This window comes from Heliangelus exortis, chromosome 21, assembly GCF_036169615.1.
Source record: "Heliangelus exortis chromosome 21, bHelExo1.hap1, whole genome shotgun sequence".
NCBI lineage: Eukaryota > Metazoa > Chordata > Aves > Apodiformes > Trochilidae > Heliangelus > Heliangelus exortis.
In genome coordinates this window covers 4,624,933-4,652,464 of record NC_092442.1, presented here as the reverse complement: position 1 = coordinate 4,652,464, position 27,532 = coordinate 4,624,933, and the positions used below count along the sequence as shown (strand labels likewise).

Genomic DNA, 27,532 nt, shown 5'->3' with positions numbered 1-27,532 from the left:
GTGAACTGCTTAGTGCCAGGCAGGAGGAGCAGCTGTCCCACAGACACAGCCTTCATCTCCTGCCTTGCAGAAGCAACCAAGGAGTCCATCCCGAGGGGCTGTCACCTCCTGCAGCTGCCCAGCTCCTGATGGATGAATTTCTAGGCTCTGGAGACTTTTGGGGAGGGCATGGGTTTTTTTTTTTCTGATTGGATCATGACACAACCATGGCCTCATTATGGAGCTGAGCAGCTCCCTCCACCTCCCCAAAAGCCATGTGTGAGCTGTGTCTGTCACACTGCTTAGCTGTGACATTGCAGTCTGGGACGACGTACCAGTTTTTCCCAGGAGAACCTCAGCAGAAGGGAGCAGGCTAGAAAGATGCTCCCTGCTGCTAGGAGATGCTTTGGTCAGGGAGCTCCATCCTTGCTCCCCAGGGCTGCCAATTCTCTGTTTGTGCTGCTTCAGGGATGAAGGTGTTCCAGTTTGTACAGTAACAAACCAGGCAAAGGAAAGAACAGACTGGGAGGAGAGGAAACCCTGCCCTGCCCAACCTGGACACAATCTCCACCTCCCTCTTCTCAGAAGTAAAAAAAACAAAAATACCCCTCTCCTTCATCCCCAGTGCACTCCATCAGGCAAAGGTGGCCTCAGCCCAGCCCCAGCTGCCTTGAGACAACAATGGGGTCCACACACCTGTGACATGAGAGCATCCTCCCTTCTCTGTCTGTTTTTTCATGTAACAAATCCAGCAAGGCTCCAAGCTCATGCTCATTGCTGTCCTTTTTGCAAGTGGTTTTATTTTAAAACTGGAACTCGAGTTTTCCATTTGTTTAACAAGTCCCTTTTTTTTTTCTTTTTTTTTAAATAAAATTAATTTATTCTACAGAACAGTAAACTCTTCCAGACTCTCCCCTATTTACAAATTAACATTTTTGCTTGCAGATCATTGCTTCCCCCTCCTTCTCCCTATTCTGTGACACAGAAAGTGAACAATCAGCCAAACTCTGAAGGTCTGTAAGGCAGTGCTCCCACCCTCAACCACCTGTCCCACTGGGACACTGGTGGAAAACAAGAGTGGCAATGTCTGTGCCACATCCTGAGGTCCCTCCTCACTCACCATGTGCACAGAGGAAGCAGGGTCTGTATTAAACCCATCAACCAAGAACATCTCTGCCTGCTGCACAGGCTCCTCTGGGCTGGGTTTTAGCTGTGGTGAGGAAGGAGAAAGACCCCACCCAGAGCAAAGGGTCCTTGCTGCCCTCTGAAAGGCCACATCTGGGAGAAGGTGGCATTTGGCAGAGGAATGGGATCCACCCATCAGCCAGCAAGGCTGCTCTCCCACCATGGGAACAGGCAAAGAGCCTCAGGGACAACTTCCCTGCCCTCCTGAGGGGGATGAGACAAGTGACCCCAGAGCTGGGGACATGCTTTGCTAGCTCAGGAAAGAAGGCACCTAAAATAATAATAATAATATCAATAATCTGACTCAGTCCAAGCCCACCCACCAGGCTAATTCAAGGGGTTTCAGTTAGGTTGTGGCTTGGCTCACACCTCTCTTGGCACTGAGTGGTAACTTCCAGCTGGGTCTTCTCTATCTGGAGACCCATCCAGGTGCTTCAAATCCACCTTGCTCAGGTTCTGCTAGCTCTGCCACCCAAACCTGGCCACCACTTGAGGAGCCAAGAGTCCCAGTGATGGGCACACAGGCTGCATGAGGCAAACCAAGAAGGACATGCTACTGTCTCAGCTGCCTGTTCAGAGGCAGCTCTCCCATCTCCTCATCCCTTTCACTCTTCCTGGGCCTGTTTGTCCAAGAAACAACCAAAAAAAAAAAAAAAAAAAAAAAAAAAAAAAAATAGCCTTCAATAGCATCTACCAAGATTTCTACTGTTTTCATTCCCAGGAGCCCATTTGAGCACCTGCAGCCTTCTGCCTCTGTCTGACCCCCCCTGAGAGATCCTGAAGCACTAACAAGTGATGCAAAGCAGGGCTGTTGTCATTTTTTTTCAAGGTTTGCCTTGAGAAGTGGAAAACATTGCCTGGCTGTGGTAGAGAGAAGGCAGAAGGCTGAGCTGATGGCCTTGCATAAAGCTTCAGATTTGAAAAACTGAGGAAGAGAGGGAGGAAGTAAAGAGGTTCTCCAGGGTTTCTCCTGGAGGTACAGCAGGGAAAGGACAAAAGAACAGAAATGGCAGGAGAGCAGGGAAAAAAAAAAAAATCTTCCTCGAATGCAATTAATTAAAAACTTCTCCTGGCAGAGGATGGGAAGCACGTGTCCCAGAGGGAGCCTGAAAGCCAGGCTGGATAAATCCTCCCAGTCACCTCAGGAGCCCAGATCCATGTGTGCAAGAACAGCTTCCACCTGGGGGTCTGACACTTCCCACGGGCATCCTGAAACACCAGAGCCCTTGGGCAGCTGGTTTGCAGGATGCTGGTACCAGAAGGGATGCTGCCCATGCTGGGCTCTCATCCCAGAGGGAAATATGCTGAGATGCCTGGGTTTGGAGCTTGGTGCTGCCATCCCAGCAGGGCCACCTCTCCTGGAGGAGATGCAGGGAACCCGGCTCAACCTTGGCACTTGGCTCTTGGTCCAGAAGGAAGGGGAAGAGGCTGCAAGCTCTGAAATGGCACCGAGGCTTTCAGCCTCCCAAACCCTCAAGTGCTGCCCCGACTTCAAGGGTCAGTGCCAGGTCCAGACAGGACATCACCCACCACTCACACAGCTCCTGGAAGCGGCAGGGAGCACGGACATCCCGGCTGGATTGCTGGTGGTGGCAGAAGGAGGTGGTGAGGCTGGTGCAGCACTGAGGAGGGGCACGGATGCTCCTTTTTCCCCTTTGCCATCCAGCCCCTGGGCATGGGGGGGGTTCAATAGAAGGAATATTGGTTTTCCACAGCCCGGGTCCTGCTCCGGGCACCGTCAGCCTCGTGGTAATCCTCGGCACTGGTGCTGGGAGGCTCCGGCCGGCGCTCGGTGCTGTCGCTGCGGTTCCGGGGGCCCAGGGCACCCTCCAAACGGTGGTAGGGAGCGGGGACGGTGACACTGGGGGCCACGGCCACCCCCTCAGTGGGTGGGGGGGCTGGAGGGCCAGCGGGTGCTGTGCTGCAGAAGTAGTGGGGGGGTGGCAGGTCGACCCGGCAGCCCGGCGGCTGCGGCAGGAGGGGTGGTGGGGGGATGGTGTCTGCAAGGGAAACAGGAGATTGAGCCCTCCACTCTTTGCCTCTCCTCTCCCCTCCCCTTCCCCTCACCTTTTCCTCACTAGCACCTTCCCACACTCACCCTCCCCCTTGCTGACCCTCTCACCCCTGTCCTTCCCCAGCCCTCCTTGCACACCCTCTCCCAGCAGAACAAGAGATGCTCTGAGCCCCACTGCACCCCACAGACCCCTCTGCCCAAGCCAGGGGACTGACACCCATGGCCAGGGACACATGGGTCATCCCAGCACTGCCTGACTGCCACATGGTCCTCCCAACACCCCTCCAATGGGATAACACCCACTTTAGGGCATCTCCAGAACCACATGCTCAGCTTTAGGGAGGAGGGGGGTGTATGTGGCAACCTCCAGGGCTCATCCCTTTCGGATCCACGCAGGATCCCAGCCCAACGATGAACCCCGGGGGTCCCTCATGCAGCTCTAACCCCTTCCCCTGCCACCAACAGCCCTGGCTCTTACCAGGCAGAGGGCTCTGGGCCACCACGTAGCTCCGGAGGGTGATGTCAGCCGCTCCGCCCGATTCCAGGGGGATGGGATGAGTGTGGAAGTGGCGCAGCATGTCAAAGATGGTCTGGAACCAGAGGTGCTGCACGTGGCACTGCCCACTCTCATTCAGTGACAGGCGGAGGTGCTGCAGGGGCAGGGGACCAGTGGGTGAGCCAAAAGAGGTTTGCTGATAACCCAGGGTTGTTATTTTTATCCCTGCCTGGCCTGGAGGGTCTCCCGTGCGGGATGCGTCCTGCACAACCCCACTTGCTGCAGCCCCAGTTTCCTCCTGGTGATGATCACCCATGCAGAAGCAGAGAGAGAAGGGTGGCTGAGGGCTGTGTCACCCATGCTGGCAACACAGGCAACCTGGGGAAGCCTCCAGCCCAGCTGAACAACTCCTGGCAGGACTGGTGACAAGACCAGGCAGTTACATCTCAACCCCCTCCATGTTGCTCTTTGGTAGAAAAGGGACCCAGCAGGAAACTACAAGACGGTTGTTTTTTTATAGTGCATCTATCAAATGCACGTGGAGAGGACAAGAAGAGGGCAGGGGATGATGATGCACTAGGCTAGCCTGGGCTCCTGAGAGGATTTAATCTTACAGTCACGTGGCAGGCACTGATCCAGCTGGGAAAGTGCCAGTGGGGCTGAGCAGGGTGCAGAGGGCTCTTGGTGGTCCCAAGGGATTCCCTGCTGAGTTGCAGCTCCTGCAGAGCTGCCCCATTCGGGGTCACCACACCAAGCTGCTGGGGCTCTGGCACTGATATTCAGGGAGAAGCAGAGGACACCCACCTTTGCTTTCCCCTGGAAATTGAAGGTCAGGACGTACTCCCCTGGCCGCGTTTCACTCTGCCGGATGACGAACAAACCGTGGCTCCGGGCACCCCCCAAAAGCACCAACTGAGCTGCCTTGATCCGGGAGAGAGTCCCATGGAACCAGGGGAAGTTGGAGAGGTTGATCTCTGCCTCTGCCTCGCTGTCCTCCCCTGGCCACAGGGACAGAAGGTTTTTAGGGAGCACCCGGACATCGCCGTCTCCCACCCCGTCCTCCTCTCCCTCCGTGCAGCCCCCCAGGACCGAGGTGCTGGGGCCACATCCTGCATCCCGCTACCTGTGAGATGTCCTCCTGTGCCAGGGGAGGATTCCAGGGTCTGCAGGAAGCTTTCCAGTGGGACGTGGGTGAGGAGTTCCCCCAGGGAGTCCCTGCCCCGGCCGTGGGGTGCAGGGATGGTGGTGGCTGTGGTGGGGTTGTGAGCGCCGGGTAGGGGACATCTGTCTGGTGGCCTGGGCACATCTGGAAGGGAATTTGCAGTGGGATGGGCTCGTGGCTTGGCATCACCAAACAAGGCTGTCCTGGGGGCTGTCCTGCTCTGAAAGCAACCATATTGGAGCATCCTTGGCTCACAGAGACATCTCAGGGCTAGGTTATGGCTGAGGGAACTCCCTTTCAGCCTGCACTGGGTCCAACTGGGAAGAGGGCCATGGATGGAATGGACACAAAATGGAGCTGTGCAGGTGGAAACTGCAGGGACTCAGAGACCCCCAGCATCTGCAGACAGGGGCTCAGTTTCCTGCATGCATCAGGATGTATGGGAGCAATACTGATGTCTTCATCAGTACAAGGGACAAGACAAGGGAGAGGAAGAAATGGGCGGAGGAAGATCCATCCCTACAGGATCCATCCCTGGCAGGATCTGGCCCCTTCCCAGACCCCAGAGCTGGCACCTGGAGATGCACAGCCACCCAAGGGGTGTTTTTCCCAAAGACAGGTCCTTACCATCAGCCAGGAACTCACAGCTGCAGGAGGACACTCTGCCTGGCAGGCAGGCTCCCTGTGCACAGGATGCCAGCTCGATGTCATCCCCACTGTCCCTGAGGGCAGAGCACAGAGCAGGCAGTCACGTGTGGGCCACCACGCTGCAGAGACACGCGTGAGGGTCACCTCTGCATGGGGGACACAGCCAAATGAAATTCCAGCTGGGATCTGGGAGCACATCCCAATGCTTCCTCCCCGAGGGACAGAAGCGCCCACAGCACCCAGAGGCAGAGCAGCTGGAAAACAAAGTGGCTTTTTGGGGGTGAAAAAACTGTGTGTGGGGTATTAAACCCTCACTGCCTGGGTCACACTACAGGTTTTTGCTCCAGCTGTGTTGGTTTGGATGGCAACCTGTTACCTTGACCTTCAGTGATTTGCTTTGCAAGACACCCACGCAGACACCCCCCCCCCCACTACCAATTTCATAGAATTCCAGACTGGTTTGGGTTGGAGGGACCTTAAAGATCACCCAGTTCCAACCCTCTGCCACTTCCCACCAGCCCAGGTTGCTCCAAGCCCCATCCAACCTGGCCTGGAACACTGCCAGGGATGGAGCAGCCACAGCTTCCCTGGGCAACCTGTGTCAGGGTCTCACCACCTCCACACCCCAAAGAATTTCTTCTTCATCTCCCAGTTTGAACTTCCACTCCAGAGAGGAAATTCCACAACAGAATCACCAACCCACAGGAATTCCATCCCCAGAAGACACCAAAAGAACCCAACAGGGACACCCAGAGCAAGACAGCGAACAGGAACTGAGCAAGGATTGGGGCACAGCCCCCACGGGGAGCATCCCTACCACCTCATTCCCTGCCTGGGGACTTCAACACCCTTCTTAGATAATAATCCCACTTGCTCCACAACCTATTTTTAGCCAGGCTGCTGGCACAACCCTGGTGCTGCCGGCGACACTCGGCTTCTCTTGCTTAACCACAGCCACGTGGGCACAGGCAGCAAGGAAGTGGCTGCTTTAGTGGTAACGGCTGGCGAGGGAGGCCCTGAATTATTTAGTGGCCAGCAAGTGAAGCAGCCACTGGGAATCATTCAGCTGCAGCCAGTTAAAAACAAGAAGGGAGGAAGGAAACCCAAACCAACAGCGCTTGGCAGAATGGAAAAAAAAAAAAAAACCGAACCCAACCTGACGGGTGCTGGCACGGCAGCTCCAGCAGAGGAGCCCTTGGCAAAAGCATCAGGAGCTGATTGAAAATTCATTCTTGGCAGTGAGCATGTGTGTGTGTGTCGGTGTATTAAACAGCTCATTAGTATTTGCTCTGGAGTTCATTATTATTTGCTTTACAGTCACGTCCGGAGGCCAAAGCGGGAGCGCGCTGGGTGCGAAGCAAACAGAAAAGGCTGGGAAGCTGCTGGAGGTGGAGAGGGGGGTGGGTGACCCTGGCTGAGAAAACAGCACCAAAACATGAGGAAAAAGGGCTGTTTCCCAGCCTCACCTCTACCAGCAGCACAGCCTCAGCCTTTCTTCTTGCTGGATGTATTTTTAAAAGCAGCTGGAGGAGGGCAGAGCTAAAGTCCCTGCATCCTCCCTGTGAGATTCAGCATCTGAATCTGAATTCAGCAGGAGGGGGGCAAAACCAGCCTGGAGGCAGCTGGACCCTCTCCAAACCTGTGCTGGAACAAGGTTTGCTTAAGGTTTTCACCTCTGCAAGCTTGGACACCTTGTCATTCCAAAACGGTGCCAAGGACAGCGCTGGGGTTTCCCCAAAGCCAAGAAGCACTCGGGCTGATCCTGCCTGTCTGGGGCCAGGGCTGTCTGAGCCAGCTGAAGGGCAGCAGTGCTGGGCACACAACCTCCCAACAGCATAAGGCAACACATTGGCTGATGGAAAAAAGGAGATCAGAAGTTTTGGCAGAGCTGTGACTCCAGTGACAGCATTGATACCACGGTGATGGAAACCTAAATTGATTTAGCCAGCAGCATCTTAAATATTCCGTGGATGCTGGAGTGGGAAAAGGCCTAGAAAAGAGCTCAGATGTAGTAGAAAAGCTTCAGATGGTGTTAGGAGCTTCCCATGTTGAGGGCTGCATTCCTGGGTGACCTGGAGATGTGAGCAGCCAGCCCCCTGCAAGGCTGCACCCCTGACACCCAGGCTTCTGCTGATGGGCCTGAGGGACTTTCCCTAACAACCCAAGCAGTAAAAATTGCACCAGGGGTAAATAACCCACGCTGGGTGGTGAGCCTGACCCCCACACATCACCTTCCCCCCAGGAAATCTTACCCAGGGTCGATGCAGTCCTGGATATCAGCCACCCAGGAGTGTTTCTGCAGGGAGTCGATGGTCTCCAGGATGTACTCAGCTCCATTCTCCACCTGCAGGGAATGTGGGACAGCATCAGGCCATGGCTGGGCTCCTACCAACCCCCACCCCAGGGCAAAGCACACCCTGCAACCCTGCCAGAACCCTGCTATTAACACCTCAGTTGAACGGGGAGGGAGGAAAATTGTCCTCCCTCATCCCAGCAAAGAGATCCCCAGGGGTGGCCCACAAGAGATGCTTTGGAGTGTCTGAGGGTGACCCCTGAACAAAGCTGGGGCTTGAAGGACCCCTCCCCTCCACCCCACCATTGTCAGCAAGGTGTTTACAGCCTCTCTGGCAAACCCACACCTGGCTGGTGGTATTGGGGGAACCTCGCTTCTGGGGTGCCTCAGTGTCCCCCCAAAACTGCACAGGTAGAGCAGAAAATCCATGCTGCCCTCTTGCTACCCCAAACCCCTTCCAGAATCTGAAACCCAGGAGTTTAAAACCTCTCCTCTCATCTTTTCTGCCTGCTGGGCCACGAGGCTTCTGGCTGCAACAGGGTGGGAGAGAAAACTACTTTAATAGGAAAAAAATGAAAAATAAGAACCAGGATGCAAAAGAGCTTCCAAAATTGCAACTCCCAAGGAGCTCTGAGCCAAGGAGGACCCAGAAAAGCCCCAGATCAGCTTTGGGGCAGCAGAGCTGGGGGACTTGGGAGTCACCCTGTGTGATGCTGCATGGTACCTCTGGCAGGTTTCCCTCCTGGAGCCCTTGGACATCGTGTTACTGAGCTGGCCAGGCAACCCTGACTCAGGGAGGGTATCACATTGCCAGCTGAGCAACCTCCTAGCAAATTAAATCAATGACAAACAACTGAATCCCTGTCCTGAAAATAAGCAGGGAGCAGCGCCCAGCATCTGAGCTTGGGGCCCAGCAGTGACCTGAGCTGCTCTCCTGGGGCCATGCCTGGGCCATCCTGCCCCTGGCAGAGGTGGAGCAAAGATTTCCCATCCCTTTATTTTGTTGAACCAGAGCAAAAGGGTCTCTCTGGCTTTCTGAGGGCATTGCATGAAGCTGGTGTGGGAGCCAGGGCTGCTCTCATGAGGAGCAATGGAAGCACGTGCAGAGCTTGGGTGTTTTGCCTGCTTGTGCAATGGGGAAAAAAAAAAATAAATGCATGTACTGGGTGTTTTATTGGGTGGTGGGGAGAGGCTGCCTGCTAATTTTAAGGCAACTTGGCAGAAAATATTCCAATGTGGCCTCTCACTGAATGAGGCAAGGGCTCTTCCATCCATCATAACCTGCAGAGTTGAGTGTGAAGGTTGGGATCAAGCCCAGCATCAGCTCTGCTCATGGGAAGGCAGCAGGGAAACCCCAGCACCCAGCTCCCTTTCTTACCCCTCGAATCCATACCCCACCACCCAGAGGTGCTGCATCCCCTTGGTGAATCCAGCAAAAATGGGTGGCAGGAAGATGTCCCAGCAAGGAGGGCTGGGGCAGAAAGTGAGCAATAAATACCAAAGGATGTCAGGAACAGGGGAAAAGCATTCTGTGTGACAGCTGGGAGGGGAGGGCAGAGGCTGAGGGGGGTGGCAGGAGGGGAGAAGCAGCAGATGGGTTGGGTGCTGCCTTGGGTCACTCAAAGGATCAATTGCAATCAATTAACCCAGGGCAGGGCAAGCACCCCGGGCAGAGTTGGGTGGGGGGTATCTGAAAAATATCAGATGTTTGCAGAGCAGCAGGGTTTGGTCTTCAAGGTAATTAAAGAAATGGTAGAAGCAGATGCAGGGCTGGCAGCAATGGGATGGAGGAAGATTCCAGCTTGAGAAGAGGGGAAGAGGACAAGCCCAGAGCCCTCCTCCAGAGAAACCAGCCCTCCACAGGAAGCAATCCAGAGCTGAATCCCCCAGAGCAGGGATCTGCCACCACCAAACCCTGTCAAATCCATCTGCTCATCCCCAGGGATGGGGAGATGCCACATCCTTGGCCTCAGCCATGCTTCAGACACTGATGGGACACTCCAAGAAGCAGGGGAGCAAGGCACTGTTCAATGAGGCTTGTGAGATCTGGAAAACATGCTGACAAGCAGCTGAGGAGCCATATTCCATGAGCAGTGGTTGCTGGTTACCAGGTTATCCATGGCTGATGGTCAAAGCTGAGAGAAATGCTCCGAAGCTCCTTCCCATCCCAGACTCTCCCCACGGGTGCTGCTCTCCAGGACAAATGCCAAAGGAGGCTGCCTGATCAATTCATGGATGACACCACATTCCAAGTGTGTTGGGGGATAAGGCAAGAATTCAAATGAAGCTGTCAAAGCTGAGAATGCTCCAGCTCAGGGGCATGGGTGAGTTCTGGGCTCACACCAGTTGCCAGGGGTGGCTGGGCTGGGGAAACCCAACTCTGGAGCAGTTCTGCAAAAAGCACCAAGGGGTTACACCAGCCCACAAGCCATGGAGGCATCAACAGGGCCACCAGGGTACAAAAAAGCAAGTGGATGGGTTGGGCTAGGTGAAGAGGAAGAAGAAAGGAGAAGCAACCAAAGGGGAAGCAATCCTTCCCAGGAACTCCTGGCTATGGCACCACAAATGCTTTGTGCTCCAGAGCCTGCAAGAAAAGTGAGGAGGACCTTGGGGTGGAGAAAAGACACATGAGGTTGGTCTTTGTAGCAGAAAAGACAACAACCAAATTAACTTCCATGTCCGTGTTGGACACAGACTGCAGCAGAGGTTGAGGATGAAGAGCAAAAAGTCCTTGGGGCAGGAAGATGTCCTGGAGGAGGATGCCAGGAGAAGGTGTGGAACCTTTACAAGGAGCTGGGTTTGGTGGAGAGCAATTTCCCACCAGGCACGGGGGCTTTTACAAAGCCAAGCTGGATTTTTTCCCTCTGTTTTCCCAGTTTTCTAAGCTTGGAAGCAGGTTCATTCAGCCATGACTGTGGCCCCACATGGCTCTTCCCATCACCCTGTGTCAAGGAAAAGGCCACCACGTGCCACAGATCTGGGGCAGTGGCAGCCCCAAAACCACAGCCAGTCCCACCAAAGAGTGTTTCCCCTTGCAGGTTGTCTCTGGACACTAATTTAACCCATCTCCTGGTGACACAGAGAAGCAAAACCCCACGGTGAAAGCCAAGCAAACAGCCTGATCCCCAAGCTACCTGGGCATCAGGTGGAGGTTGTATCATTTGGGAAGGGAGGCAGAGATCCCAGGGGGAGCCTCAGTGCTCTCAGCTCCAAAAACTAAAGCAATGGTCCCCTTGGGGACTGAGCACTCCCATGGCAGGGGTTGGATGACCTTGCCCTCACCTTCAGGACAAAGGTGTTGTCCTTGTCAGGCATCTCCAGGGGCATGGTGGTACGGACCTCGATGATGGCTGAGAGTGGGATGCTCACCTTGGGTTTGGAAGCCTAGGGGGAAAAAAAAGAAATTAAAATTATTATTAAAAGAAATCAATAAATTAAAAAAAAAGCAAAGTCACTCAATTGAATCATTCTCTCCCAGGGGACAACACAGGGGGGGCTCTCCGAGGGGCAAGATCACAGCTCAGCCCACACGGTTAATACAAAGGGGGGGTAAAAAAAAAAAAAAAAAAAGCAAGCATTGATTTCCCTCATGTGCCTGATAACTCCAAGCACTTTTAATTAAATGAAGGGGAGGCCCAGTGGAAGAGAGGGAGATTGCAGCATTTCACTGCCAAACCTCTTCCTTGCTCCAGCACAGGCTGAGTCTCCCACTCCGCCAGGACCACTCATTTCCCTCCCCTACAAACCCTCTCCTGATGCTGATGTGCTCCCTGAGGGTGCAGAACACCCCTTTATCCAGCTGAGGAGCAGCATTTCATCTGAGAAGCTCCAACACAGCAGCCTGAGCCAGGCAGGGAATTTTAATTACATTAAAAGAAAGAAAAATTAATTTCCTCCAGGGTGCTCCGGCACCCGCTGGAGGCTTGATGCAGGGGCAGGACCTGCTGCCTCCCACTTGAAATCTCTGCTCAGCAACAAATTCCCCAGATATTTGTTTTAATTATAACAAATCCCCCCCAAGGAGCCTGTGGAGCTGCTCGGATTTGGAGCGTGGTGGCTGTGGGAAGCAGAGATGGGACTGAGTCCCCAAAACCTTCACCTGGTGCCTCAGGTGCACAGGGTGGGATGAAGCTGGTGATGAGCACTGGGTTGCAATAAAGAAATAAAGAGAAAACACATCAAAGAGAGAATAGGAACTGCTTTTTCCCCATCAGGAGGTTTAATTTCCACCAGCCCTGCCCTGGAGGATGTTTTCCTCTTGGTATTTGCAGGGAGGAAGGTCAGGAAGGAGGAGGCAGCTGCTTTGAAAGCAAATCCGGTGTTAATTCACGGGTGAAGCCAAGCAGGGTCTTCTCTGGCAGGGCTCTGCCCTTCAACAATTTAAAAGACATGAATGTCATTTTTTGGAGGCAAATACAAATGCCTGGGCTGCTGAAGCAAAATGCTGTTTTCATCCAGCTGTGCCAGCCTGGTGCCACTTTTACAGCTGAATCGTTTGCCAGATGGAAAGGAAGAGGGGATGAGGGGAGAAAGGCTTAAACCAAAGCAGGGTGTGATTATAACAGGAGAGCTGACAGTGCTTGTAAAAGTTGCCATAAAATCATTTCAATATTGATTTTTAGAGGCAAATCAAGATACACTAAAAAAAAAAACAAAAAAAAACTCCATGAGCTCTCTCTCAAATGACATGGACATGGACAAACCAACAGTGCCCAGCTGGATTTTGGCCTCAGAAAAATAGAAAATGGTGTTTAAAAATAAAAACTGTCCTACTGTCCAAGTATATATAGTGTAGAAATCCATCCCTCTCCCAAGCTAAGGGTTACCAGAGGTTTGGAACACACTGAGATCCACAGAGCCAGAGCCACAGGATGGCTCGTGTTGGCCCAGCTTCACCAGTGGAGACTGAAAACACAAGCAGAAAAGTCCTGGAAGATGAAATAAATGAGGTTTTTTTCTTCTCTAGGTATTTAAATAACCTGAAATTTCATTACCAGCACCCAGAGCTTGTTCCTTAGGGAACAACTTACTATTTTCCCTGTTCTTTTTGGAGGAGCAGGATGCATGGCACAGACCAGGCACAGCCAGACAGGAGGGTTTGGTAGCACAACTCATCCCTTTGCTCAGCCCAGGAGCCAAGGTGGTCCCAAGCAAGGAGACTGAAGGTCTCCTAAGCCACATTTCTTTGGCAAATGGCTCCACTGCTCAGCCCTTCCCTCAGGAAAGCAGGGACAGCATTTCCCTGCATTGCACGTGGGAGGGTGGCTGTGAAAAGAGGAGGGGGGACACACCAAGGACAGGCTGCAAGGACAGCCAGGTCCTGGGTTTGAAGCTTTCATTGAAACTACAGAAGAAAAGATTCAGGCAAGGAAAAAGTGATATTGGTGGTAATAATAATAATCATAATAATTAATAATCAGTGCTTCTCTACTGAGGAGGGGAAGTAGCTGGGATTGTCAGGGAGAGTTGCAAAACCCATCCATGGTAAGGGAGCTGCTTCCCCAGAGGGTTAAACCAGCACTTTCTGTCCTCTCCCCCCACTGAGGGTAGCCTTGCACATACAAAATTATTCCAAATGAATGGGAATTTTAAGGTTTTTTTATAAGGAAAAAGAAAAAAAAAAAGCTTTCAGAAAGTGGACCTAAAGCACCAAGTCCAGGCAGCAATCCCAGCCCTACTGCTGTTGCCTGAGCCACTGGTCCAGCACATCTCTGCAATAACTCAGGAAGAGAAAAAAACCCTCTGGATAGCCTGGACACCCCACATCTTGATGGGGGAAGGAGCATTACCACCAGGATTGATATATTTGGAAACCAAAGGACCAGGGAGAGGCTTCAGCATCCTTCCCAGAGGCTTTGGGGAAGGAGGGGCCATACCTGGGGTTGGGGCTTGCAGGTTGGATGGGTTTCACCCACGCTGCCTCCTCTGTTTGCAGCTCAGCACCAAACCCCACTGTAGACCAGAGCTGGATTTCCTCCCAGCTCAGCAGCAGAAATCAGAAAAAAACCCCAAAACCCTCAAACAAAGCCCAACCTCCTTCTCCAGCTGCTGAGTGGAACAACAGCAATGAAAAGCCAGGATTTACCTTTGGAGGGACATAAAACTCCATGAAGGAACCTCCCAGCTCAGCAGCAGAAAATCAGAAAAAATAAAACTTCAAACAAAGCCCAACTTCTTTCTCCAGCTGCTGAGTAAACCAACAGCAATGAAAAGCCAGGATTTACCTTTGGAGGGACGTAAAACTCCAGGAGGAACCCCCCAGCTCAGCAGCAGAAAATCATCAAAAAAACCCCCTCAAACAAAGCCCAACCTCCTTCTCCAGCTGCTGAGTAAACCAACAGCTGGAAAAAGCCAGGATTTACCTTTGAAGGGATGTAAAACTCCAGGAGGAACCCCCCAGCTCATAAGCAGAAAATCAGTAAAAATAAAACTTCAAACAAAACCCAACCTCCTTCTCCAGCTGCTGAGCAAACCAACAGCAACAAAAAGCCAGGATTTACCTTTGGAGGGTCATAAGACTCCAGGAGGAACCTCCAAGCTCATCAGCAGAAAATCAGAAAAAAAACCTCAGACAAAACCCAACCTCTTTCTCCAGCTGCTGAGTAAACCAACAGCAACAAAAAGCCAGGATTTACCTTTGGAGGGTCATAAGACTCCAGGAGGAACCCCCCAGCTCATCAGCAGAAAATCAGAAAAAAAACCCCAAACAAAACCCAACCTCTTTCTCCAGCTGCTGAGTAAACCAACAGCTGGAAAAAGACAGGATTTACCTTTGAAGGGATGTAAAACTCCAGGAGGAACCCCCCAGCTCATAAGCAGAAAATCAGTAAAAATAAAACTTCAAACAAAACCCAACCTCCTTCTCCAGCTGCTGAGTAAACCAACAGCAACAAAAAGCCAGGATTTACCTTTGGAGGGTCATAAGACTCCAGGAGGAACCTCCCAGCTCATCAGCAGAAAATCAGAAAAAAAACCTCAGACAAAACCCAACCTCTTTCTCCAGCTGCTGAGTAAAACAACAGCTGGAAAAAACCAGGATTTACCTTGGGAGGGACATAAAACTCCAGGAGGAACCTCTCCCCTTCCACCTTCACAGCTTTCCTGAGCAGGAGGCGGCACTTCTGCCACTGGGAGCTCCCCACACAGTTCGTGTCATCGGCCACCATGTAACGCAGGGTCCCCTCCCTCTGGATGTCCACCAGCTCCACCTTGGAGGAGGGCACCTTGGACAGACGTAGCTTGTGGGTCCATTTCTCCCGGGGGTCACCGGGCTCTTTGCTCCCAGCTGGCCACGGGTCCCTCTCAGCTCTCCGGCCAGCCGGGGCGGCTTCGGTTCCCGGTTCCGGGGAGGCTTTGCGGTGCCACATCTCCTTCATGCCATCCACCACGCACAAACTCATGTTCCTCAAGGAAAAACCTTTCTTGAACTTGGGTTTGGTGGCAGCGTGGATGGAGACGTCCTCCGAGCTGCGGGATTGGCCGTAGGAAGAGACTTTACGGGCCTGGACCTGCTGCACCGGGCTCAGGTACCGCCCGGCACCCAACGGGGCGTCCATGCTATCCAAGGATTCCGTGGAAGTCTCCTCCTTCCTCGGGGTGACCTCCCGCCCGTAAGGGACGTGGCAGTTCTGCAAGCCCACGAAGGGGACGATGTTGTACTTGGTGGGGGAGTCGGAGACGAAAACCCTGCTGACCTCCAGGCTGAAGATATCCAAGAAGTTGGCGGCGAAATGGTGGGAAAAGGAAGTCTCTGCCCCGGGGGTGTCGTAGCGGGGGTTTTCCTTCAGGAATTGGCAGAACTTTTGGGCGAAGTCGACAGCGGCCGCCTGGGCGTGCAGCTCACAGAACTCCCTCCAGTCGGGGAGCGGGGAGGAGGGCTCCTGGCACAGGGCATCGCCGTTCATGGCTGCCCCATTCCACCTGCCGGAGGGCTGAGGGGACAAGGGGACACTGTGAGCCTTGGACACCACCAGAGATACCACCCTGCACAGCCAGGCCCTCCATGGGTGAGGATCACCAGAGAATCCTGGAATGGTTTGGGTTGGAAGGGACCTTAAAGATCATCAAGGTCCAACCCCTCTGCCATGGGCAGGGACACCTCCCACCAGCCCAGGGTGCTCCAAGCCCCATCCAACCTGGACACTGCCAGGGATGTAGAAGCAGGTTGTGGCCCCAGTGAGAAGGGACATGCTGTGGGGAAGAGGTTTTGTGCCATTTTCCCTCCACCTGGAAAAAAAAAAATAGAAAAAAACAAACCTTGTGAAAAAAAAAAAAAAAAAAGAAAAAAAACAAACCTTGGCCCTGGCAGCAGCCATAAATTGTACTTATTTTACAATTACAACCCCGCAACAGCATTATTGATTTCTCATAAAACCACTAAGGAGTCCCCAACTGGAGGAGCCCAGGAGGATTCCCCTTGGGGATTTCTCTGGCCCACGTGTCCCCACCTGCTCCCCCCCACGGTATGAGAGCACTGGGGGGCCCAGGACAGCAGCTGGTCCTTCTCCATCCCTCGTTCTGCCCTGATTCTTTGCAATTTTATGTTTTTGGGATTTTTGGGTTTGCTCAGTTTTGGGTTGTTGGTTTTTTTTTGTGTGTGTTTTGTTTTGTTGTTTTTTTTTTTAAGACACACGGATCCTGTTGGTTTGGGTGGCAAAGATGAGCCCAGAGCTCTGCCAAAGCCACTCAATTCCCAGGATTTATCACCCAGACCCTCCACAGCCAGGCAGACACTGCTCTGGTGTCCCCCTGCCATGGCCAAGCCTGGTCACATCTCCAGCAGGACATGTCCCCAACAGCTTTCCATTCAGCAGGGTCTCTGTTCCATATTCTCCTATGTGGGTGGCATATTTGGGAAAGTGATGCTGCTGGGCATTTGGGATGCTCAGATGCTGCCCCTCATGTCCCATACTGCTCTCACCAGTCCTTGGCAGAGCTCCAGCCCCTGCAGACACCCCTGCTGAGGCTCTCCCTGGCATCACAGGCCTTGCCTTGAGAGAGGAGTGGGTCCTGCTCTCAGGGATCACAGGGAAAAAACCCATCCCTGCAGTTTAGGAACAGTGTCTGAATTTCCCCAAGAGAAAGCAGGGAAGCAGCAGAAAATGCAAAGCTGTTTGTTACCCACCCAGCAAATGCAATTACCATTTATCCATCCATCACCAAGCAGAGAATTTAGAGGCTCAGCTTGCAGCAGCAGCTCCTGCCCTTCCTTCAGCTTTAAAATTCACAGTCCCAGCTCCACACACCCCAACTCCCCAGGAGCTGCCCCAACACCAAGCAACCAGCCAGGAGTATCTGGGCTTGGGGAGAAAAGGGAGATGATTCCCTGCTGATCAGCAGGCATGGTGAGAGCCAGGGAAGGAGTCCAAAGGGAAAAGAGCAGAGAAAGAAAGCCCCACAGTGGTGGGTTTAATTGCATCTGTCAGAAGGGAGCAGCTTATTTCTGTCCCAGGCAATGAGCTCCAGGGATTTGCTGGTGTTGTTTCTCCCCACCAAGGATGGGGGGAGATGATTTCTCCTTCCCCATCCATCTCTCCAGGGGGGAGCAGTGCTAGAGAGCAGGACCTGCCCAAACCCAAAGGGTGGCAAGCCAAGATGCAATAGACTCTGAGAGATTAAAGAAGAAAGAAAGACAAAAGAAGAACTAGAAGAAGAAAAAAAGGCACTTCAGAAAAGATAACACCCCAAACAAAAAGCCTCATCACCCAGGCACTGCAGCCAGGCTGGAGACACGCACGTGGAGGATTCACAGCATCTTCCTTTCATCTGCAAGGGGATGACAAGACTTTAAAAGGCCAATTTATAAAAATGAAGCCTAGAGGAGAGACAGCTGGCAGGGCTGAGGAGGCAGAGGGGGGATTATTAACCCTGTGCCACATCTCCAGGTCTGGGAGCCCCTGGGTGGGACCTCAGGGTGGTGGCTGGGAGTAATGGGGGGAAGGTTTGGGGGAGCTCCCTGGGACCACAGAGCTATTGCCACCCCAGCACCCACCTATTCACCTGATTTCTGTGGGAAACAGGCTCCAAATTGGCTCTGTAGATTTACCTTTCATCTCGGTGCCTCTGCTTCCCTCCAACAGCCCTGCCCCACTTCTTGAAATAACTTCACGTGCCACAGACAGCATCCTCAGGCAGAGAGGTGGAAGGAGAGATGAAAATAAGCTTGAGATGAAAATAAGCAGCAAGTCTGCCACTACTTTTTTATTTTTTTGGAAAGCAAGGGCCATCTGCTTCCAGCCCATCTTACCCAGGGTTGCAGTATGCTCCTGGGTACCTCTTGAAGCAGACAGATCCCTCTGGAGGTGTTATCTGCTGCCTCCAGAACTGGCTCAGGGGACACAGTCTCAGGTCCCTGATTACACCAGGGGACAGATGCATGGATGTAGACAACGAGGTTTGTTGAGTGGCAACCAAGCCATCAGGCTGGTGATGGGCTCAAACCAACCCCCCCAGGAGTCCCCAGGCACCTCCCAGGGCAGGGCTGTCCCCTGCTGCCACCGTCACCCAGGACAGTGAGCCAAGGTTTAAGAAGGGAGGGAAAAAAAAAAAAACCAAAACAAACCAACCAGAATTTCTGGGAATCAGCCAAGTGGAAACCCAGGCTGCAATCTCAGCCAAGAGGCAGGCACCATCAGGGATGCTCTGACAGCCTCTCCCAGCAAAGCTGCCACCCCGGTGTGGGGACACGTGTGGCACACACCAGTAGAGACATCTGAGAGTCTTCAAGAAGAAATGAAATTTAAACTGTGCAAGACACCATGGATTTAAAAAAAAAAAAAAAAAAAAAAAAAAAAAAAAAAATTTTCTCCAGTGAAGCAGGAGTCTGGGAGTAAATGACAAAGGACAAAGCCACCCGAACTTGCTGAACCAGAGGGCATGGGGAGGAACCAGCACATAACGAGGTGTTAATAACCCCAACCCGGTCACGGGACAGCCGGAACAGCCAGCCCAGCACCCGCTCCCGCGGCTTTATTTAAGGAAACAACCCTAATAAAGAGCTGGTTCCCTTCCGCAGGGGGCAGCGCAGCCAGGCTGGCCCAGAGCGATCCCAAATTCAATGGGAAAAAAAATACTGCCCTGCCTGCACACCTCCATCCCTGCATCCCCCCCCTATCCCTGCCTGCATCCCCCTCCCCATCACTGCCTGCACCCCCTATCCCTGCCTGCATCCCCCCCTATCCCTGCCTGCATCCCCCCCTATCCCTGCCTGCATCCCCCCCCTATCCCTGCCTGCATCCCCCCCCTATCCCTGCCTGCATCCCCCCCCTATCCCTGCCTGCATCCCCCCCTATCCCTGCCTGCATCCCCCCCTATCCCTGCCTGCATCCCCCCCCTATCCCTGCCTGCATCCCCCCCCTATCCCTGCCTGCATCCCCCCCCTATCCCTGCCTGCATCCCCCCCTATCCCTGCCTGCATCTCCCCCACATCCCTGCCTGCATCCCCCCCCCCATCCCTGCCTGCATCCCCCCCCTATCCCTGCCTGCATCCCCCCCCTATCCCTGCCTGCATCCCCCCCCTATCCCTGCCTGCATCCCCCCCTATCCCTGCCTGCACGGGAGAGCTCCTGGGGTCAAGCATGTGCCTGGTAGGGAGCAGGGAAGGGCAGGAGAGGAAGATCTGGGATGGAGAGGGGTGCAGGGAAGCCCTGGCTGGTGGGGAAGGTCCCCAGCTTGGTCCTGGCTGTCCCCTTCCAGCAAGATCGATGCCACTCAAAGCCCTGGCTGGTGATCCCGAGGGAAGGGCATGAGGAAACCCAGCACCTGCTCCCCCTGAAAAGCAGCTGAGCTCAGCCTGCGGGGCCAGAGGAGATCCCCGAGTCACGAGCAGGATGGAAAGCAAGGTGATACCTCCTCAGCACCAACCCAGCCCCCCCCCAGGCAGCAGCAGGCTGAGAGGTGATGCTCCTGGCAGGCAGGAAGGTCCCCTGGCAGGAATGCAGGTCCTCTGGCAGCTGGCAAGACACTGCAGCTGGGAAAAAAAGCTAAAACTGGGATGGGATCTGCCTTGGGGATGTGGGGCACAGAGCTGAAGGCAGAAGAGAAGCAAGTAAATCATCTAGAGATGGTGCTGAGGGACAGGGTTTAGTGGTGGGCTTGGCAGGGCTGGGTTAATGGTTGGACTTGATCTTTTCCAACCAACATAATTCTGGGATTCTATGATCTTGCTGGGCAAACCCAAAGGGATGGGGACACACCAGCCCTGGAGCTGCCATCCACCCCTTCCACCAGAGACACCTGAAACATGTCAAGACCAAGTGTCCTCCTCCCAGAGGTTTCCTTTGCCACCTCCTCAAGGATCCTTCCCAGCCCTCAAGACCCATCAGAGCTTTAACCAGCCCCAGAAGCTGAGCTTAAGAAGAGGAAGCCATGGGGCAAGAAAAGCAGAAGTTATCTGCCCATGTGCATTACACATCCCTCCAGAGCCACTTCCCATCCCCACACAGCCCCAGGGTAGGAGAAGTTGATGCTCTCTGTGTTCTTCTTTGCTCCACTCCCTATACCCTATGGATCTCAAATCAGACAGGCTGTCTCAATCAGGTAGAATGGAAACCATCTTGTTCCTCTCATTTACTGTCCAGCCCACTGAAATATTAATTGAACAGCATTTTAGCCTCAAATTTTATGGTCAAACCACTTTCTTTGAACCAAGCCCCACCATTAAATGCACACTCTGACTCTCTGCCCAGACAGGACCCCACAGCGTCCTCCTGTCACCTGGAGCCCAGAAATGAAAAGGCTTCTTGGGTCTTTTTCTGCTGCCCAATGAGGGAACCCTCCAGCTGCAGCAGCTCTCAAAACAGATGCCCCCAAAGCACCCAGCAGTGCTGGATGGCCATTTTCCAGGGCAAGGTTTCAGGGTTCAAAATGACCTTTTTTTCCCCCCCTCTTGCACAGATGACAGCATCCCCCCAGCTCTGAGTGCCAACCCCACAGAACAGATGCACCCACAAATAAACCAGTCTTATGGGGACCCCGCCACTGACCTGGGCAGCCTGAGCCAGGGTCTGACAGCCCCTTCCTTGAAGGAATTATTCCCAGTCTCCAATATGAACTTCCCCTGGCACAACTTGAGACCATTTTCCTCTTTTTCTACCATTTGTTACTGGGTAGAAGAGACCAAACCCCCCCAGCTCCAGCCTCCTTCCAGGGAGTGATGGAGAGGGAGAAGCTCTCCCCTCAGCCTCATTTTCTCCATGCTGAACACCCCCATCTCCCTCAGCCATTCCTCATAAGTTCTCCAGACCCTTCTCCTTGTGCTCCAGACCCTTTCCCAACTCCACTGCCCTTCCCTGGATACCCTCCAGCCCCTCAATGTCCTTCTTGTTAGGAGGGGCCCAAAACTGATCTCAGGATTCAAGGTGTGGCCTCACCAGTGCCAATTACACAGGGGAAAAAAAAAACCTCCCCAGGGTACATTTTCCCTCCCATGCTGACAGCTGCTGGAAAACAGAGACAAGTTAACAGACAAGATCCTTTGGATCTTAGATAATCTCTTCCCTGAGTAATTCCATCCAGCTCCCAGGCAGCCCCACGTGCAGGGCTGGAGCATCACCCAAACCACTCTGCCTGCTGCTGATGTGGGTGTGCAGGTGTGTTACCCCTGGGGTGACAATGTCACCTGTGGGAGGTGACACTGCAGTGATGCTGTGCAAAGCATGGCTTCAGCTGGGCATCACGCATGCAGCTGGGAGCTTGGAGTGAAGGATGTGTCTGAAAATGGAACAAAGACACCTCCTGGATGCCCCCTAACCCCCAAATAAAATTAAAAAAAAAACTAATAATAATAATAATAAAAAAGAGCTTTTGGTAGAGGACATGAGAGGCTGCTGTCCCTTCCCTCTCACCAGGGTGTCACCTCACCTGCCTGTCTCCAGCCAGGGAGCTTCCCACAGAAAATCCACCAGTCCAAAGTCTATTTTTAACCACCACAATAGCAGAGCCTCCCAGGAGGAGCAGCCGAAGCCCTGTCCCCAACCAAGCAATCTCACATTTCCCTGGCTAAGCCTACATTTCCTTCCGCCCCTCAGCCCACAGCAAAACCCTCCTTCTCCTCCTCCTCCTCCTCCTCCTCTTGGCTTCCTCTCCTTGAAAAACCATTTGCACATCCACCTCCAGGCCAGATCCCCACCCCTTGGGGTGCCAGGCAGCAGCAGGGTGCACAGTGTCATGCACACATGTTATATATTAACCACTGACCTGCTCCCTCAGGGCAAACCCCTCCCTGATGCAGACATCCCAAATAACGGGAGCTTTGGCTGCTCTCCCATCACCCCTGGATTGGATGTGGAATCCCAAAACGCCCGGGATTTAAAGGAAAAGCCAACCTGAGGGCTGTTCCCAAAAGGAGGGCAAACTCTTTGAAAGAGAATCACCCAGCCCTGCCAGATGGCTCTGGCATGAAGGGGCTCCTGGGTGGGTTTGGGGAGGTCAGGGGTGCAGGATGCAAAGTTGTGGTCCAGCACAACCATGGCTGTGCCTCCAGCCTGGCTGGGCATCCCCTTCATCAGAGAAACCCCCCCCAGAATGGTTTTTCAGTAATGGCAGGGAACAAACATGGGCTAAAGTTACCTAGGTCTGTAGGAGATTTTATTTTAGTTTTTTTTTTTTTTTTTCCTCTGCAGCTCTTAACTCCCCCCACACACATCACTGCTGCCTCATACCCACCTGCAACCAGCACCAAACTGCAGCCTAATGGTATCTGAGCTGGGGAAATTCAATTCTACCCAGTGCCTTCCCCAGGACTGCTACAATCATTGCTAATTGCTTAAGTGGTATATTAAGCAAAACACCTCATAAAAATTCCAGTGGGCTTTAAAACATCTCCCACACACACACACTATATTTCCTCCCCCCAAAAAACTAGATGATGCCAAAACACCCCATTATGGCTGCAGATTCAACCTCAAATATCTCTTTTCCCCTTTGCTGTGCAGGGGAGCTCCTGGGCAGGCAGTGCTTCCTACCCAGCATGGTGGCCACAACCCTACAGGAGGGATCTATGGTCTGTGTCCAACTTCTCCACCAGCCCTCCTTCCCAGCCCCTCTCTGCCCTGGGGTTTTGGGTGCCAAATGCTGCTTGCTGGGTGCAGCAGGGGCACAAACCTTCTCCTGTCCTCCTGATGAGACCCTGGAATGGACACACATCTCCCAGTCCCTCCTCTCTGATGCAGGGTGAGCATCTGCAGACACTGAGGGACACAGCTGAGTCTCCCCCAAACATGGACCCTGCAGTCAGCAGCTGAGGTGCTGCCCCACCAAGCAGACTCTCCAAGCCCTTCAGGTTTCCCTTTATCAAACAGCAAGTCTGGGATGCAGGGCTTTGGGTTTTTTTCCTTTAGGGATAACTCTGAGGAGGGTTTAGGTTGGACATTAGAAAGAATTTCTTTACTGAGAGGGTGATTGGAATGGGCTGCCCAGGGAAGGGGTGGATTCTCCACCCCTGGAGATATTTCAAAAGAGCCTGGATGTGGCACTCAGTGCCATGGGCTGGGAACCACGGGGGGAGTGGATCAAGGGTTGGACTGGATGAGCTCTGAGGTCCCTTCCAACCCAGCCAATTCTATGATTCTGTGATTCCTCCTCCTCTTGAAGCCAGGCAGGGATTCCAACCTGCAGTTCCTGGGAGCTGGGAGAGCATGCCAGGAGCTCACTGCAGCCTCAGTTTCCCTTTTCCAGCTTTTTTGCTCAGAGGAGGAAGCAGAATACTGAGCCAGGCACAAGTCTCCAACCCTTATCCCATCACCTCACTGGCATCCCCAGGCAGGGACACCATCTGAGGGCAAGTGAGGGCATCCAGGCTGGGATGGGAATGCTGCCAGGAGAGGCTCTGCTGGCCCTGGGGATGGAGAAGAGCAGGGAAGGGAGGGCAGCACTGCCCTGGTGTACCTCAGGCAGCCTGATTCAGCAAGAGCAGCAGATGTGCAACCATCATGGGGTTTCTCTGTCTGCCCTGGGGAAGAGGAAGAGGAGGAAGGGGAAGGGCATTAGCCAGCAACATCCTCATCTTGAAGGGATGGGTGATTTAGCCTTAAGGAGGAATGACATGAGGAGGTTGGAGAAGATCATCCTGCCATGAGGGTGCATAAGATGTGCTCCCACCAGCCTAGGAGAGGAGGGGACAGACCTGGTGGTCAAAAGTAGCAGCCAGAAGAGGTAACTCTGCAGCAAGCAACCCTGAACCAACCAAGGGGAACCATCAAATCACAGAGGCACTTTGGTTGGAAAAGCCCTTTAAGACCATCAAGCCCAACCATTTACCTAGCACTGCCAAGTCTGCTACTAAACCATGTCCCTAAACACCACACCTACACCTCTAAATACCTCCAGGAAAGGGGCAAGTTGAAACCCAAAGCCTTGCCCTGAACAGGACAGAGGAAGCTCCATCCTGTGGCCCCCAGGACTGACTTATTCCATTGCTGTCAAGTTGAACAATGGTCAGCTTAGGAGTGACACCAAACAGCAGCAGGCAAGCCCACACCCTTCTCAAACACAGGCTGGACCATCTCTGCATGAATTATGCAACTTTTTTTGAAAAAGAGATGATTCAGTGGCCACTCAGGGCCTCACTGCAGCACTACAGCAACAAGCAGACTCTGAAGCATCGCTGAGGAACACAAGAGGGGAGGTCCAAGTGCACTCACCATCCCATCTAAGCACATCTCCTGGCAACACACAACCACCTCTCTGTGCAACCACGATGGCCAAGGGCCCCAAAGGGCTGAACATTTTGGAGGAGCCTGGGAGGTTTAGGAGCATGGTCCCTATTGAGAAGCACAGCCCCAGATGCCCAACATTGCAACTATGGTCCTTTTCCAACCCTCTCCCAACAAACCAAACTAAAAATGATGGAAGGGAAGTTTGAGTCATCCACCAAAGCAGCAGCAGGTCCAAATCCCAGGGATTTGGGGCAGGGCAGTTTTACCTCTTCTCCCGTTCCAGCTCACAGGGTCCCCAAGGTGCCAGCAACGTGGTTCTTCCAGGTCAAGCACATAACTTCAAATGATGAGTTTCTCTACTGGAATGAAGGACCAGATTGCCTCAAAGGGGCCTGGAAGGCAAAGTTGTACACGGTCAAGCCATGGCACAATTGAACCCAGAGCATCTCCTTAAGGCACACTGCATCCTTGAGCCCTGGTTCTGATGGATCTCAGCAGCAGCAGAGAGAAGGACGAAGCAGAAAGGCCCCGGAGAAGGTCCCTCTGCTTCCCAAAGGCCTTCACAGGAGGCAGCACTGGTGGAAGTTCAGGACCTGCAGTTGCCCCACGGGTGTCCCCGAAGTCCCCCCGGGAATTTTGGGCAGCGGCTGCCCCGGTGCTGCTCTGCTCTTTTGCAGAACCCGGCTGGTGGAAGGAGGGGGGGTTGGGAGCACGAAGGGGGGAGGGAGGCCCTGCAGCCCCCTTGCACAGCCCCGGCAAACAATAATGCTTAAAAAAATATTTTTCTAAAAGAAAATAAAATAAAGAGCATCCATGAGGGATCCTGCGCGCTGCTCGTGTCCCCCTCCGGAGCATCCCCCATCCCCAGGATCCAGCCGAGAGCCGGTGAGCCCCCCTCCCCTCCACCTCCCAGCAGCTGCCCCCGGAGCCGTGACTGCCCCGGGGCGGCCCCAGCACCGCCCCCGTCGTTCCCCCCCCCATCCCGGGGCCCGGGGCGGCGATGCTCACCGGGAGGGGGAGGGAACCAGCCGGGGGATGGAAGGGGGGGGGGAGGCATCGGCAGCCCCCGGCCCTCCTGTGCGGAGCCCCAAGCACGGCGGCTTGGGGAGGGGGTGGCTCCCCCGGCTCCTCCCGACCCTCCCCGGGGCGGCGGGGGATGGGGAGAGGGGGGAAGCTCCTCGGTCCCGTTGCAAGCGGGGACCCTCCCCCCAGCCTTGGGGAGGGGGTTCCGCTCCTAAACGGTAGAAGGGGGGGAATAACCAGGAAAACAAGGGACCTCCCTCCCCCCCCCTTCCTCCCCCGCCACCGAACGCGGCCGCCCCCCCGGTACCGGAGGGATGCGCTCACCCGGCCCCGCTGCTCGCTGCCCCCGGCGCAGCTCGGTTCGGTTGGGCTCGGGGGGCCGGCACTGCCCGGCCGCCCCCCGCACCGCCCGGCAACACCGCCTCCGCCCCTCCCACCGCCCGCTGCCTTAAAGGGCCCCGCCCGGCCCCACCGGGGGTCCCGTTCCGCACCTCCGGGTCCGGCCCAGCCCCAAATTGGGCTCAACCCACCGGGTCGGGGTCCCCTGAGTGGTCGGCTGGGGTCATCCATCCCCTCCCACCCCACTGCCCGGGCTGGGGCAGCGCGTACAAGAGAGCACCCCAAATCTCTCAGGGCTCCCCAAATCCCCCCAAGGCTCCCCGAAGCCTCGGAGAGCTCCCCGAATCCCTGAAGGACACCCCGCAAATCCTCAGAGAGCACCCCAAACCCCTCCAGATTCCCAAGTGCTGAGAGGACACCCTTATGCCCTAAAGCAGCATTTTCTCTCCCAGCCCCAAATCTCAGAATTAAGGGGATTTGGGGTGATTCCCCAGCACCCCCACATCCCCGGGGCTGCATGGTCAGGGTGGGCTCCAGCCAGGAGTTTGTGGGGCAGCTCCAGTGCTGGTCTTCACTGTCCTGCTGACATATTTATAGAGCCCATCTTGGAGCACCTTCCTCTGCCAAGGGGGTCAGGACATTATTTTCTAATCCGTATCTTACCCGCAGGGGAACTGAAGCCTGGAGAGGTTTAAGTGATTTAGTCAGGGGTCACATTACTGCAGGCTGCCTCCTCCTGCACCCTGTGGAGCCCCCCCCCCCCCCAGCGTGGCCACGGGTGGCTAAGGATGACTCACCAAAAAAGAAAAAAAGAAAAAAAAAAAGAAAAAAAAAAAGGATTTGCAGGAGGAACAAATCCTTTTTCACTTCTGCGAAGCACCTGTAGGATTAAGACAATGCTGGTTATGTAAGGGGTGGAGGGGGGAAGGGGGGAGGGTTCTTTATTCTTATTTATTTATTTATTTAGTAGGCTGCCTTGCTCTGACCACGCAGCCCTTGGGGGATTTGGGGAGCAGGTGGGTTGGGGGCACTGGGAGGGTGCAGAAGCCAAGAGGGAGGTTGGTTTCAGGGCTGTTGTGCAGCCACACACTGTTTGCTTTCCCTTCCTCCCAAGGCCCCCAAAGCAGAAGATCTCAGTGTCTTCCTGAGCCTCTTTTTTTGGTGTTTAGGCAGCAACGTGAAGCACGGGGCAAGGGGGATTTGCAAAAGTGCTAAGGGGCACAACCAGGGCATGGATTCTTGGCTTCTCTCCTTGCTTTCATCATCACTGGTTTTGTGAAGATTTTGGGTGAACGCTCACCCTCCTCCTGCTTCTGGCCAGCTGTGGTTTCCCTTCCCAGGGGGGTTTTGAGGATGAATTTGTGCTCCCCAAGAGGCTGGAGCTCCCTGCTCAGAGCAGGTTCCCCTGGACAAACCACATTCACCCATCTCCAGCAGCAGCTGATGTTGGGTTTCCTCTCCCCTCCCCTTCCCTGGCTTCTCCTCCCCAAAGCCTCTCTCCCATTCATATACATTTTTAAAGAAAATACACAATCAATAGTCTCTTAGGCTGAAATTTCATTAAGGGTTTCACTGCACTTCCTATCGATTGCCAGCAGGGCTGGGAGCTGCACCTCCTGGCTCTGGGATCCCTGGCGGATGCAGCTGATTCCTTCCTGCACCTTGGGACCATTCCTGGTGGGAAAGGACACTCAAGGCAAGGACAACCCAGGCTTTCCAACCAGCATCACTGGCTGGG

The 27,532-nt window shown here is 54.0% G+C and overlaps 1 protein-coding gene across 1 annotated transcript; it reads right to left on the bottom strand.

Moving 5' to 3' along the window:
- Positions 1 to 744: 744 nt before the first annotated feature.
- On the bottom strand, positions 745 to 25,869 carry SH2B2 (SH2B adaptor protein 2). Its single transcript, XM_071765039.1, has 10 exons — positions 25,780 to 25,869; positions 24,699 to 24,824; positions 14,821 to 15,708; positions 11,060 to 11,161; positions 7,737 to 7,828; positions 5,464 to 5,558; positions 4,798 to 4,980; positions 4,479 to 4,672; positions 3,657 to 3,828; positions 745 to 3,164 (listed from the first exon to the last, which is right to left on the bottom strand). Exons 3-10 carry the CDS (start codon positions 15,679 to 15,681, stop codon positions 2,851 to 2,853), a joined length of 2,013 nt encoding a protein of 670 aa, XP_071621140.1. The 5' UTR covers positions 15,682 to 15,708; positions 24,699 to 24,824; positions 25,780 to 25,869; the 3' UTR covers positions 745 to 2,850.
- Positions 25,870 to 27,532: the final 1,663 nt, after the last annotated feature.